General features: G+C 33.1%; 1 protein-coding gene across 2 annotated transcripts in view; it reads left to right on the forward strand.

The window, feature by feature from the left end:
• LOC103572303 (ecdysone-induced protein 78C) overlaps positions 1-16351 on the forward strand; it is a 186081-nt gene extending 169730 nt beyond the window's left edge. For both annotated transcript variants that reach the window (XM_053739894.1, XM_053739893.1), the window contains 2 exons: positions 3219-3518; positions 15689-16351. In XM_053739894.1, coding sequence (XP_053595869.1) covers positions 3219-3518; positions 15689-16081 — 693 coding nt within the window. In that variant the 3' untranslated portion in view covers positions 16082-16351. The remainder of the gene's footprint in view (positions 1-3218; positions 3519-15688) is intronic.
• The last annotated feature ends 396 nt before the right edge of the window (positions 16352-16747 follow it).

Here is a 16747-nt window from a genome sequence, read left to right on the forward strand (position 1 = left end):
TGTATACTGAAGAACTGTGAGAAAAAATATACTTAATAGCGAATGCGACTGTTGATTATATACGATAGCGAATGCAACGATACAAATTTCACGTATAAAAACTCGACACGTGGTCGGTAGCGGATCAGAACGCGTTAATTAATTTATAAGTAATTAGACGCGAGCAACAATCAATATATACTCAATAATCAGTAGCCTTGATATACTAGTTAATTATTGAGGATATTTTAGTGTAAGTTAAACGAAATTATTACACAAGAATAATTAAGACTAAGCGAAGTGAATTGAGAGTACATGGTAGCACGCTAGACTCCTCAAAGTAGGATGGAATGTCCGAGGTGATCTGTTGAACACCAGAAGCGAAAGGACATGGAATGCCGGCGTCTTCTTCCTTTGTTACCGCTCGGTGGTGATGTGGGCAGCATGACTGTCCCAACGAATTTTTCTATTGGTCGGCTGGTAGCGGGGATGTCATGCCGACTTGACACGGTTATGAGCTAGAAATTGCCTGTACCAGGTCCAAATAGCGAGTGACCCGGTGCTATTCTGACCATGAAGTCAATAGCAAGTTCGGCAACTCCCGGACGTAGCGAAAGTACACGAAGCTTTTCAAAATGATTAAGCACGTGACTGAACAATAATGATGTGAGTATATCACTGTCAGTAGAGTAGAATTGTAATCAATTGAAGTAATTGCGTACTAACGTTTAATTTATTTTAAATGAATACTCATAACAATTCATTCGCATATGCGCAGTTTTCAAGATTCAAAATGGAAGTAAAAAACGTTGTCTTTAGTATTGCAGGCTACGTTCTTCGAGTATTTTTACTTTTCTTTACAGTCATGCGTTGACGTGAAAAATCTTCATGTGAACATAGCACTATGACGCTATGTATTTCGAATCGGTAACGATAAGAAGGCATAGGAAAGTGCCACGCTGAAAGCAATAATGATCAATCTTTTTGTCTCAAGCAAATCGATTAATGTTTCTTATTGATGAGAAAATCCAGGGGACTTCTGAGCTTGAACACAGATCCTTCCGATTACATATTTTCGCTGCTATCCATTATAATGACCCACATACTTAGGCGCGTACGAATAAGTATTAATTGTCTATTTATGAAGATTCCAAAAAATTACGAATTTATAGTGCTTTTACGGTAAGAATATTGTGTTACAGTATCTTACCATCATGAGTGAAGTACCGTGACTCTATCATATCTCTATCGTAAATCTACTGTAATTTAACGGTGAGCTTACAGTGTTCTTGTTATTAATTTACCGTTAAATCACGACAAACTTTTCTTTGATAATTTAACGCTATCATGGCGAATACAACGTAATTTCACTCACAAACTCTATCACATTACAACTCAACCAGATGACAACCCTCCAAGTATCAAACTCAACCATAACAATCTCTACCACAACATTGGTCACTCATAAAAATGCCTATTATTAGCATCTCTACCATTTACAAGCCTACATACTACTACCATAAATAACACAACCATATTTTAACTATACCAGAATAAATCTTCATCAACAAAATTCACTACCAGAAGACAGCTCTACTATTTTCCAAGCCTACCCAATAAGAACACTACCATATAGTGGACACTATCAGAAAAGTAACAGCGTTTTTATCATATACTATTGTTCAGTCACGAGCTTAACTACTTCGAAAAGCTTCGTGCATTTCCGCTACGCCCGGGAGCTGCCAAACTCGCTACAGACTTCAAGGTCAGAATAGTACCGGGTCACTCGCTATCTGGGTCCGAGACACACAATTTCTAGCTCATGGCCGTGTCAAGACGCCATGAGAATCCGCTACAAGCCAGCCAATGAGATAATTCGTCTTATATTAGCCAGCCAGTGATAGGATTCGCCTTATACTGAGAGCTCGGCAGCCAATCAGAAAATTCGCTATCAAGTACTTCCTGACGGCGCGCTTTTTAGCCAATGGGAAAATTCGTCTCACGTAGCGAGGCTACCACATTACCTCCAAGCGTTTACAACGATGCTTCAATGCTCTCATCATCCATTATTCTACAACGGGCTTTATATCTTGCAACCTCGTGTATTAAAACTGCTTTGCTAATATAATTCTTGTGTGATATTTTTCTAAACAGCTACGCTAAATTATCATCAATATTTAGTCAGTATACTAAGGCTGCTATTTATTGAAAATAAATTGATTGTTATTCGCGTGTTATTAATTATTAAATTAATTTCCGTGAAACTAACCGCTATTGACCACGTGTGAAATTTATTATACGTGATTCTTTTTTATAGTTCGCATTTGCTATCACGTTATTACTTTGTCGAATTCGCTCTAACAATTAAGTTTTTACAATTTTAAGTGTAAATAGTGTAAATATATAACTAATTTATTTATTGATAAAATTTGTATAATTTTTAATTGATTAAATTCCTCACGCCTAAACCAGATCCATTTCGTTTATTCGCTCATTTTACAACTATGTATATGATAAAAATTCACTTAGTATATTCCATCGAAGTCAGCCAAGTATGTTGGATATGTGATGCTGAAAATTCATATCCATTCATTTTACTGCTGTTTATAATAAGAATTATTTAAATAAAGGAAATTATGAACAATATTATTCATTCCTTGTCCAAAAGTAAAGTTACCCAAATACTATGATAAACGGTCTCTTAAGTGTAATTACCTCAGTGAGTACTCGGGTACCTGGTCATTGAACGGAGGAGGTTTCAAGTTTGATATTTATTGATTGTTATTAAGTGATTGATTACAAAATTGTTTGACGCAAAATGGGTATCAACCTACTTCAATTCTAGGGATCCGGGTTATCATAAAATTTTTTTAAGAAGTTGATAAATTCTACATTAGAAACTAAAATAGATATCCAAGTACCCGGTTGTTGACTGGACGGTTAATTAATAGTTGAGCTTCAAATATTTTATTATACTGACATCAACCAATAAAGAATCAAGCTTTACGTTGACAAACTTAAGTGCAATAAACACACGTTTTTTTAACCACTATACTGAATTACTAAAAATACTTATATATCAACTTAAATTTTTTTATCAAAATATCGATATAAATGAATTAATTATCAAATATGCGATGACTGATTAAAGCAAAATAGAATTTATTCATTTAAAACAATTTTTAATTTTAAATGCTTTCATTTTTGTTTTAAACAAACGTTTTGTCTTTATTTATCAGCCGACAAGTCCAGAAGATCCCGAAGCAGCATCATCTACTGCTGAGACCGTAGAATCTCAACGAATTTGGCTTTGGCAACAATTTGCTGCTCAAGTAACGCCTTCAGTACAAAGGGTTGTAGAATTTGCGAAGCGTGTACCAGGCTTTTGTGAGCTTACTCAAGATGATCAGTTAATTCTCATAAAAGTTGGATTCTTTGAAGTGTGGCTGTGTCATATTTCTAAAATGACTACTGATACTTCAATGACATTTGAAGATGGGACTTACATTACTAGACAACAAATTGAATTAATGTATGAGGTAAGAAAAATAAAATTAATAAGGTTCATGAAAATTATGTAGTAGATTCTCGAATTCACCCTAATGTAATTGATTCAAAGTGATTTACAGGGTGAAAAGTAAGAAGTTGCCAAAATTAAAATATTATATTTTTTTTCTTAAGCTCAAAAAAAAAAAAATATTTGATGAATGATAAAATACTGGCATTCCATTTTCTAATAGTCTGTATTATGATATCTTTGGTCTTAGGTTTCTTAACATAACAATCATCTGCAAGATTTACTTACAGGCGCCACCAAGAGATCTAAAATATAGATCTTGATTACTTGGCCTTCTGGTACTAAGTATACTTTCACTAGCTCAGGTCTCAGGCTGGGTTAACCCGCTTCCTGGTCACAAGGAGAGTCTTAGTGATTGAGAGTAAGGTACTGAGAAAGCAACTGCTTGTAATTAGTTGAGTTGTAAGAAAAATTTTAACAAACTTCATTTATTCACCCGACAAACAATGAGACGACTTTACAGTCATAGAACATTAATAATAAAAATTTTATTGTGACTCTATATAATACTAAAAAATTTTATAAATTACTTTACTAAAATATTGATTGAACTTCAAAAACTGTTAAGTACAGACGTCGCCCAAAATGGCGGACGCTGACGTGGCACAACCACGTTTTCTTAGCTTAAACAATTTAAATTTATCTAATTTGATTTTGAGTCTATTTATAAAACCATAATAATGAATTTAATTTTTAGTGAGTTTCACTCTCAGTGTAAAACTCGCAAAACTCAAGTTTTGTTGAGTACCACTCGTGAAAAAAACGTATGATGAGATTTTATGCTGAACAATACCAATATCTTTAAATTTTTAAATAAATGTTAAACACCTACGTCTCGTGAGTTCTTGGCATAGTCCTCCATACCCAAGAAGGTCCAGCCTGTCGATTGTCTTGATAGTTTCCCATAGCCTCAATTAGTCTCGGTCCAGGTGTAGTTGAGTAATAATAACTTTCTAGCAGCTTCCGTCGTCCAAGTTAATTAGTTAATAGAATTATCCTCCACGTAGCGCTCGTAAGATAAAACCTTACGGCCAAAATGAATTTGTATCAAGAACTGGTCGAACTGTGACCATTGAGTGTGCGACGACGAAAGATAGCGAGCAGCCCGTAGCTGGGACTCATATATTCTTGCCTCTGTTTTCTGCGCCGCGCCTGGAACAACTCTCCAACTGACCGTAGGAACCCAGAATTAATTTTCTCCTTAACCATCTGGAGATAATCTCGCACAAGTGACACCAGTGACCAACTCCTCGAGCGCGTAGTTTGAATTTCCAAAGTACCCCGTTACAAAAAAAAAACTATAAAACGGTTGACACAGCAAGCCAGCTCTAAAAATTCCCTCTGTTTTCAAGCCTCTTGAGCTCGAACATATTATTTCAAATACATTTTCGATTTCTTCACACTCAAAAATGTTACGCAGTACATTAATGCCTTCGAAATAATTTATTATTCAAGTATCCTATCGAAGGAATGAGAATTTAATAAATAGTTAAAAAAATAAAAAAATGCTATTCGTTTTATTATTTTGGTATTTTTATTATCACTTTTGGTTACTCGAATTTTCATGTTCAATCTTTTATGGTATTGTTCGGTGAGAAACATACAGCGCATGCATGAACATCAGCTGACTAACAGTGCTCAAACGAACATACCTACATGTGGTAGTTCGGCTTCACTCTGTGAGATGGCACTGTACAACTCATGCCTCTCGCAGTACCTTATCCTTATGCCTGTTTCAATATATAACATTTCCAACATGTATCTGCCAACACGGCGTCTTAGGTGGGGTATACGATAGACACACCTGACTCATGAGTCTCAGCTATCATATACTTAGATGAAACGCCTCTCACCCCCCCCCCCCCAATTCCTTTTCCCTCCTTCCTTCTATTCATCATCTCTCACAACGTTTCACTCTTTGGTGTTTAGCAACTTAGGCAGTAAATATTTCAATCCAATCCTGAAGAGTCGTCGCTAAATATATGTAGGTATACAAAAGACCAGTGTTGTTCGATATTTTTTATTAATTATAAGTAAACGACACCGAATCAAACAGCCATTTTAAATAGCAAATAATCTGGTGATGTTCTGAAACTAATAAAAAAAGGATGGTCCTGATAAGTTTAGTTTTTCGGTCGTAATTGTTCTACATCGACACATGAAGACATTCGGACGTCCACCACAAATTTTTTTCAATCAGATTTTTTTCAATATCAAACAAAATATATATGTTTTAAACACATCAAGTGTGATAATAAGAGCATTTATCTTGATAATAGTGTGCGTGTATTAGCTTACAAGTATAAAATACACGACACAGAGGCAATTCAAGTCCTGGAAATTGCTGGACTTTCACATATTGAGAGTAATGCACTACCTCAAACGCTTCACATTATGATGCATGCAAAATAATTAATATAAAGACGGAAAGAAGCTTCGAATAAAATAAGACTGTTGGTGTATGAAGTATCTGAGATAAATAGCGAAAAATGTAATGTTTCGTTAAAGGTAGTATCGAAACTAATAAACCGATTACAATAAATTATGCGTTGATAAGAAGACTGTAAAGATGAAAATTAAATGTTGTTTTCGAAGTAATTAATAAATCACACTATAAGTAATTCAGTGAAAATGTGATAAATTGTTATTTTTTAAATATTCCGTCATCGATATTTCGTGAACTACTAAATTAATTTTAATATTTAATGCGGTATTCAACTTACCTTTTCGCATCTAACTATGATGGAATTTTAGGATCAATCAGTACAACGATTTCAATTAGATTAGAAAAAAACACGTTTTCGATATTTTTCCGTCAAATCTTTCAAAGAAAGTATCTGATTTTTATGGTTAATACAGCAATTAACGTAATTCATTAAATTTCAGAGTTAATTAAGCTTTCGTATCCATTAGTTCAGTCGTTTCGAAGGTATTTGTCGAAAACCCATTAGGACCATTTCTCTCTTTAGTGTATCTTTCTAGCGAGTAACCAATTAACATAGTTGTTGCACCAATCGACACACTTTATTGAATTCTAGGGCTGATTAGTCTTGGATTTGATCGATCCAATTATTTTCGAGGAATTTGAAAAAAAAAAAAAAAACTAAAAAAAAAAATATTTTTTTTTTCTTAATTCTTAATTATCTCAGATTCTGTGTAATCAATTAATCTGAAATTTGCTATACAAAGTTAATGACGAACAACCTGTTCGATCATCGCAGAAACTATTCCATTCAGTTAATTAGTCAGACATTTATAGAAAGCCTACAGACAAACACATAAGCACACGCGCACACGCACAAATACATACTAGCCCTCAAAATACTCAGAATAACCATCTAAGATATCAAAACGCTGACATCTGACGATAACTCGATTTTTAAAAATCAGGTCTATAACTCCCGAATTAAAAATTATCGATTTTTATAGTGGAAAGTTAAAAATAACACGTATTTAAATCTCAGGAATGCAGTGACTAGTTGATGTCTGCTTTGGCAAGTTTCGCATACTTTAACCCAATGGCGAGATCATCATTGACTTTGAATATTCCTCTAAGTTCATCATTGGTCCAATGTGTTGATGTTTTATTTTGCATAAATAGTTTTCGACAAATCTTTTTTTTTTTTTTTAACAAAAGGAAAAAAAGCCATTTGGCAACAAAATAAAACGAGCAGAGTTCTCGTTATTAATAAAAAAAAAAAAGTTTTTTCCGGCACTTTTTATGAATTTCAATATCATAAAACGTTGTAACAAGAACAGCCAAATTAGCGAGGTGAGCAGGTTATTAAACCAAAAAATATGTGTGCAAAGTTTCATTAAGATCCATTCAGAATTGTGGGCAATATTATGACCTCAAACCTCGATATTCATAATGAATCATATAGTTACTTCTGAATGTAATGAATAAAAAAATGTTTTTAGATGCAGTCAAAGCATGGATATATATACCTCTAGGTAACCGCAGGCTCAAGACCTCACAAAAGGTACTAACTCAACTGATTCTAAACATGAGTATCCTCGGTAGTTGCTTTTCTGGAACACAATTCAACTGGGGTCACACTTATAAACTAAGTGACCAATAACTTCATCATGAGTACAAAAGGTCGAGGCTTGTCCTGTGAGACCTGTCAGGATAAAACAATCAAGAATGACCAAGCGGCTTTTAAAACAGCATCGGTTACTAAATTACTATTGATACCTGCCAAACGAAAACTCAAAAACGGATCCTAATCTGCAACCGTCAGATTCCGCATATCCTGGAGCTCTAGCATTTCAGCTAGACCTCTAAAAGCCATTAAGAAGTCTCAGGAAGATAGAACTAAATTATATCATCAAATTTTACCAGGTGACTAATCACGTCCCACTCCAAGGTAACACTGACTCGTCTACTCACTCAAAAACCAAAACTGTGTAACAAAATTCCAACTTTTACTATTTCATTTTCTCAAATTCTTATCTAAGATAATGTCCCATGTTCAATTTCCATACACCTAATTCCAATCATTTACTTTTTTTTTCACAACAAAATCCATAGCTGTAGGTTTTATTATTGATATCAATATCCTAGCATTAACTGTTCGAATATTCCTAAGTATTCGTAGTCTTCTGCACCTTTTTATATGAAAAAAAAGAAAAAAACGTTGTAGATGGCAATAACGTTGTATTGAGTCAACCTTGAATAACTTGGCTGGTCCCATAACAGTCAGTTTTAGAAAGAAAAAAAAATTCACCGTTGATTTTTTCGTAGCGTGAATAATAAATATTTCGAGTTTCGAACCAACCTTTTGGAAAAAATCTGGGCCTCGGTTGACCCTGCGGGCCAACCCCAAAACTTCCCGCTGTTTTCGACCTCAAAAAGCTCGAAAACATTAGTGTAGATATATTTTCGAGCTCTTCGAGCTCGAAAATGCTATCACATGCGATTGTTTTTTTACGATCTTTTCAAGCTCTAACAAGTTACCTGTTATGCTGAAGTTTGAAAATTTGAGAATCGAAAATCATCAATGAAGCGGTTTTTAAAATTTAGTTCCTGATTATGTTCAGTAAAATAAGTGTATTGAGGCAGAAATCAATGTCGGGAATCAAAATCACGATTTAAATAAGTTTTGACTCATGTAAGAAACAATAAAATATGAAATATCCGATAAAAATATTAAAAACTACGTTTTATCGATTTTTTTGTTGATAATGTGATTTAAACTAAAAACCAAGTTCGATGACATTGTATGATCAAAAGAAACCATAAAAAAGATGAGTTGGTATGATATCAGGTACATTTTAGTACGTTATATTATGATTTATCCGGAAAAAATAACATAAAATGTTATTTTTTTAACTTTTCAACGCCGATATCTTTTGAACTAATCAATCGATTTTGATGTTTGAGGTGGCAATCGACGCGTTTTATTGAGTACTAGAGCTGATTAGATTTTGAAGTTGATCGTATAAGTCGTTTTTGAGAAATCAATAAAAAACTAAAAAAAAAATTTTTCTTTTTTCGTAATTCGCAAATATTTTCGAGTCTATTCGATCAAATAATCTGAAATTTTTAGGAAAGCTGATGGCCAACAAGCTCTTTCAATTGCCACCTCAACCATCCAAATCGATTCATTAATTTAAAAGTTACGAAGAGTTTACACACACACACACACACACACACACACACACACACACACACACACACACACACACACACACACACACACACACACACACACACACACTCGGACATCATTCTGAAAATAGTCCGAATAGTTTCCTAGGACCTCAAAACGTCGACATCTGATGAAAACTCGATTTTCGAAATTCGGGGTGAAAACAATAACTTCCCGAGATTTTTGAAAATCGTCGATTTGCTTAGCGGGAAGTTAAAAAATTACGTTCAATTAACTATAATTTATTATCTTCGATTTCTCCTTTTGGTAGCTATAGAAAAATTTTAGCGAGCGAGGAAGGTTTCCACTTCCTATATTTATGATTTATTGTGAGTTTTTTTTTCGAAGATTACGAACCTATCGTCTTCGAGCTTAGTTACGTAGCATTTATTGATCGATCAATTAAGAGAAAATATTCAAAATGACTCTCATTCACTTTTAGATAAGTTTTTCTTCTAACACGGTTGGTTGTATACCTCCAGAACTTTACAGCTCACTCGGCCTCGTCCTGAAGGAGCTAGTTGAATAAGCGTCACTGGTGCTGTAGGATAGAATTTTCCAATGAACTCACTAGGCTAATATTGAGATCTATTGTTTGTTTATATAACTTCTCAATTATAATATTTTCGATTAAATTGCACTTATACACTATAACTGTTGCAACTAACTGTAACTTAGAAAAGATATAGTTAAGAATAGAATTAGGCAATGCGTCCTTATGTAGCTTTATGCCTCTTTATGAGCAGATTGATTTGACATAAAACATCAAAACTAAAACTGATAGACAATTTTAGTTAGAAGTATCTTAAAGCTTGTCCAGTAAGCTTTAATTTTTCGCCTCAAACTTTATATTTAGACTATTTCTTTCAATAATCGATAGTCGTGAAAGCTTGGACATTGTCAAGAAAATTAGAACATATGGTTTTCATTCCAGATAACTTATACATTTCCTTATATAATTTTATTCCGTCAGTTATATTTCGTTGTGAACAAAATAGTCTGGAAGCTTTTGTTGCCGATTTTGATTGTTCATAGGGCCCCGGCGGTTGTTTACCACAATAAATCTCCGTATTTAGTGTGTAAAAGGTTTTGAAGTCAACTAGAGAATAAATTTTAATTCCATATTTCGCTGATTTGTTTTGTATGTACTGTCGAAATTTTCAACGTCCTTTGAACGCTTGTAGCATTTCATCGATGGTCACGTAAGGTCCAACTAAATATTTTTTTTGACATTTTGGAATAAATCCAGAAGAGAATTTATGAATTGGTGCGAGGTTGTCGAATTTTTTTCGCTTGTTTTGATCGCTGTGATTATCGAATCTTATTGACGTCATATATATAAAGTAGCCCGAAGAAAGAATGCAACTCTTGAACATCCGTTGGGTGAACTGAAGATTCTTGTTCATAATTTGGTCGTACTTTGTCGAGATAAATATTTGTATTTTTAACTATTTGTTCAATACAAACATCAGGGAAAAATAGCTTCCAGCACTTTAACGGAGTTTTAGCCGATTGAGCACTTTGTTTCACATTTGGTAAGCGAAAGCCAATGTTGTAATCCAGAGTTCTTCTTTTTTGATTGGGTAGATTCATAAACCATTGAGTTTTTTTATCATTTCCTAACAAGACGTGTCCGTATTTATTCACTTTCATCATCAGAGTTTTCAATGTTGTTGTTGTTGTTGTTGATGTCGTGATCATCTGATCCAGAGACTTCGCTTGATGATTCACTTTCACTATACGAATCGGTACACTCTGATCTACTTATATTATCATTTTGAGAATCATCCGATTCCTCAAAGTCACTGTCAGAACCGTAATCTTCATCATTAGCGTCTTGGTCATTATGCAACCACTCGGGATGAATCCGTGACAATTTTTTATTCATAATAATTTCCGTAAAAAATAATACGAATGAATGAATGGAGGCACTATCAATGAATCAAACCATCGTTATTTTTGCTATAAACATATACTCCATAAAATAATAAATTAATTTTAATAGCAAAATTAAACACATTCGTCGATACGTCAAAATTTTACTTAACTAAAGTATTGTTTTATTTTTTAATAATTAATTTATTATATTTTGTAAAAGCAACATAACCAATAATTTATTTTTTAGTGACAATTGACTTATGATATTGTAGACTAATGAAATACATACTTACATTATTGAAATAATTTAAGTAATTATATTTGAATAACACGGGTCAACACGAAATTTGACCTTGACTTAAAAGTGTGAAATTTCTTCAGTTTAGGTCACAAATACACCAATTTCTTCAAACATACCTTTGATATCATTGCAGAAACAAAGTCCATCCTCTTTTGTGAAAAACGTTGCAAATGTTTCATGCCTAATTCGCTGATCTGTTATATTGACATCATCAAGTAAATTCCACTGTTTTAACCGAGAGCCTAGAAGCTTTGCTTTATGTTTTGGTAAATTTAAATCTCTGATTAGATCATTGTAATCTTCTGTAGTAATAAAATGGTGTTTCGGTTGTTCTGGCGTAGGTAAAAATTCTTTATCGCAATTACTTTTATAAGAACTCAGAGATGAGTAACTTTTTTGAAATAGTTTCTTTGGTGGTTCAGGCACTGGTCGAGTTAGATCATGTGGAATTGGAGCATAAGAAGATGCAAGGTCAGGATATTCGACAGGTTTTGCATTTTTACCTCTACGTCGTTTACTCGGGTTAACAATACAAAAGTAGCAATCATGGATGTGGTCCTTTGGTTCACGCCAAATTCTTGGTGTCGCAAACTTCATAGACCTTTTTTCACCTCGATACCAGCCTAAAATATAGAATTTTAATTAATTTCTATTACCGTTAATTCACCGCTGAATTAAAAATCACTTACCTTCTGAACATCTTTTACAATAACCACAAGCAACATGTGGAGTCCATGATTTATCTTGATTTCAAACAGCACAGTCAAAATATGCTTCTTAGGTATCACAGAGAACTTGAAATGACTTTAACTCATATTTTGTGTCTCTAACTTCAATGAATTCACCACATATATAACAAAATGCATCAGCATCGTATTTACACTTTCTCGATGACATTTTAACGTTTTCTGGACATGTTCGAATCACCTGATCGTTATTTATCACTTGAGGGCCATCTGGAGGCACTTTCTGAACATAAAAACTCTACTCCAATCTCGCGGTATTTTTAAATGCATTAAAAATAATTAAAATTCTTAAAAAATCAAAAAAAGTGGATTGTTATTGTAACTATCGCAAAAGCAAACTATATACCAAAAAAATGTATTTTCTTCTCGTTTTTGTGTCTAAATAATCGAAAAATCGTAGTATAAAGTTTAGGACAAACAATAATTATTTTTTTGTTGACCCGTGTAATTAAAGTGACAGTTTTTATATTTTTCCAAGTAAATATATTTTTCTAAATAAATAATATAACTGATCATCATCCATTACACTAATATGTAGATATGTGAGTGTGTCTGAAAATTTAAGCAAACATGGCCGCTGCCGTACAGCGGAATTATCCGAACGACTCCGAATAGAAACGACCAATCAAATTTTTCATCCATTAATACTTTCACTATGAGAAAAAATCTCATAGTCTTTCGAAAAAAAATTTTTTTCCTTTATTTATAATGAAAATAAGTAATTTTTTAATAAAAAATTAAAAAGAACATAAAATTTGGGGAAGGTGAATAAAATTTCAAGTGGTCTTTCCATTTGAATTTGAAAAAATAATTAACATTGAAACCGAGCGTGTCTGAAATTTTCATAACGTGGGTACTGAATGGTTAAAGAACTGCGCCGATCCTAATTTCTGATGCATTGGTAAAAACTGCTCGATCCACGTCGTTTCTCGAATACTTGAGAAGTATTGCATCAGTAAGAGCTCGTTTAGCGGTATCAAAGGCGTTTTGTACCATAACTATGCTGTTGACAGGATGTTATCCTTTTTGTTCTTGGTCTTTTCGATGCTTTAGTTAATAATGCTAAAATTTTTGCAGCGTTCTTAAGAAGTTTTCTGCAGAAATTTATAGTACCTGAAAATCCACGAAATATTTTGGCAGTTCTAGGATCGAGGTTTACGACCCTGATTAAACAAAATTATTTGTGACGATTAAAAACAATTAAAAATTAAATCATCATTAATCGTCTTCAATCGTCATAATCGTCATGGATTTTCAGATTTAATCGTCCCAAATCATCAAAAGGCGGTTTATTATTTTACAATTAAAAACGATTAATGACGATTAAAATTTCAAATCGTCATGAATTGTCTTTAATGTTCATTCGAAAAATTGAATCGTTTTTAATCATCAATTGATGATTTATGACGATTTAAAACGATTAAAACAGTTTTAATCGTCATAAATTGTTTTGTTTAATCAGGGGATAGCCTCGAATTTTTCAGGCAATTATTTAATGCTAAGCTCGTTTACTAAATAACCAAGAAATTTAACTTCGGTTTGGCCAAGCTGGTACTTTAGAACGTTTATCACTGGCCATTTATCACGAAGATGTTGAAATGAAACTTTCAAATGTTCGAAGTGCTACTTTACGTTTTTGGATGCAATTAGGGTGTCATCAATGTATGAAAATTTATAATTTAGACCACCCAGCAAGGAACCCACTTAACTCATTATGATAGACTACGACGAAACTATTTGAAAATTTTGCCTTAAGGACAAATACAATAACTATATATCAAAGAAATCTTCCGAAAAGAGCATTTCCGACGTTTCTCTATAGCTTTCACTTGTAACAGTACTTTTTAACTACTTGTAACAGTACTTTTTAACTACTTCAAGTATATTTATTTATTTGGAATAGCTTCTCAAATATTTACTTTGATTGGATAAACCGGACTTGTTAAACTTAAATTCGAATTTTACGACAATTTGTTATTTCTAAACTTATGGCAAAATCTCCGATAAGTTTTAATATAATTTTGATGCCAAGAAAAATAGCACTCGATGAGATACTTTTTTCTCCATCGCTAAAATCCTTCGATTTCACACAGTCAAATAAATTTTCACAGCGTCTCAAAACAAATTCACAACGGCCTAGTACAGGTTGTAATATGAAAATTTAACTTAATGCTAGGTAAATTTAATCAAACAAATAAGAGCCTTGAATCAAATTCATTCAGGGAAAAAAATAAGATTAGACTACGTTACACTTCGCTTGCTGATCACCTTCCTTACCACCTTCAGATCTCGACGGGCGCCACCTATTTCCCTAGTATCTGTAACTGTCCTGTATAATCGTAACTGTATTTTAAAACCTAACATCTATATCCTTCAAAGATAAACGAAATGAACGGTGATAGCGGCACGTCTTGGTGCGCTCAGTTTGCTTAAGTTATGAAGAAAGGGTCGAGCTATATCCAGGTTGAAAGAAGATTCGTAAACTCAGCTATAAAATTAAATAAAATCAAGAATCAGCAATAGACGTGAATTAATTGGACATGACTCAGAAGATCTAGTAGTCCATGATATAGCATCTATTAGATAACGGATTTAAAAAATAAATACCTGATTATTACAGTAGAAATTGCATTCAGACGACACACATGACGTATTAACAAAATTACACCAGAATAATACATTAACAGAAGTTGCAGTAACAATGTCCATGAATAATATTAAATTATTCAATAAGGGTTGGGAACTTCTGGAGATTAAATTCACTCATACACTCGCCCACTCCCACACCTAAGACTTAGCTTAATAGGCCTTGCTGAATTGCCACTCACATTGGGCCCCAGAGTTTGTGTAAAATTTAGCTTCCTCGAACGTCGCAAACGAGGCCTGCCGCACATATATATTCGCATCCGTACTTCCTTAGACAGCACGTCGGCCAAAGAGCTTCATTCTAGACCCAGGCGTTATCATGGCTAATATCCATGACTCAGCAAGATTTCCAATATGGGACTGTCCTTACCGATACACACAATTCAACTATACTCCAAAACCCTATTATTCATAGCCGGATCATACATGTACCACAAACAACTCTTCATTAAAGACAAATATACGAACCCATACTCACACGTATCCAATACTTGACTACAAGACACACTATACATACTCGTACTCACACTTACCAAATACTAACACTTACTTGCTACTCATACTCTAACTCAAACTCATTTCCATTACCCGAAATTTCATGACGATATTGGACTTTTTACTCGAGTCATCTGTACAATCGTAACCGTTGCAAAATTTAATCTTACAAGGTATGCAAATATTTCAGTTGTTTCTATAAATAACGAAAGAAAGTTTAGAAAAAATAGTTTGAGCAACTTCTTATCTTATTACCCTGTGTAATCAAGTAAATTGCAATACTTGTTTCATTTTCTTACACTTTTGAATTTTATTAGTAAATGTAATTCCAGTTTTAACACTGCTGGCAACGTTACTACGTAATCAAATATTCAGTTAAAATGGTATATAATTTATTTATTGTAAATTTTAGCCGGATTTCGTCGCTGCATTAATGCAGTTCACAGCATCTCTAAACGCTTATCAGTTATCAGATGCTGAGCTTGGACTGTTTTCTGGTGCTGTCTTATTAAGTGAAAGACATGGGCTCAATGATGTTAAGGCTGTGCAAAAATTACAAGATCGTTTATTGGAAGGATTGCAAATTCAAAGTAGTAGAAGTCATTCTTTATCAAATGATATTATTCCAGTCAGTGGATGTTCACCAACAACTAGTATAACGCAAAGGATACCAGAATTAAGAGCCCTGGGTTCACGACATGCTAATTTACTTGATTGGTTTCGAAGAAACTGGACAAAGCTCAAATTACCACCGTTATTCGCTGAAATATTCGACATTCCGAAGTGTGAGGAAGATCTACAATGAAAGAGTATAAATAAATGTAACTGTTATTTTATTTTTTTGTTGTACTTTTACTCAAAGTATTGACTTCTAAACTTCATTGAAAAGTTATCTTCTTTTTTGAAACTTTTGCCTGCTCAAAGTGATGAATGATACAGGATGTTCAATTTACTCATTATTTATTACAATCATTTTTCTGATTAGATAAAGTAAACGCTTTGATAGTGAGAATGACTATAAGTAAAATTAAATTATAAAGTTATTGAATTCTGAACGCGACACAACTATAGTAGATAAACGTATTGTTTATACTAAGAGTATCTGTTGAAAACAGTATATAATTAATATATATGAATAATATATATATATATATATATATATATATATATATATATATATATATATATATAACAATTACAGAATCTTTGTAACTGCATGTGCTACGTATCTCATTCTATGCAATCTATTTTTATTACTTGAGATAGAATGAAAAAATAGATCTTATCTCAATGTCAGGCAGAATGAAAAGAAAATACATATCTCTCAGGTTTTCATTTTCTAAACATTAAAAGTAATTATCACTATTAATAATAATTCGTTATTGACATTTTAGCAATTGATTGTAAAAAATTGTAAAATACTATGTGCAACTATTCGTTTGCTCAGAAAAGCACAATCATGTCAATATCC

Source organism: Microplitis demolitor, chromosome 6 (assembly GCF_026212275.2).
Source record: "Microplitis demolitor isolate Queensland-Clemson2020A chromosome 6, iyMicDemo2.1a, whole genome shotgun sequence".
Taxonomy (NCBI): Eukaryota; Metazoa; Arthropoda; class Insecta; order Hymenoptera; family Braconidae; genus Microplitis; species Microplitis demolitor.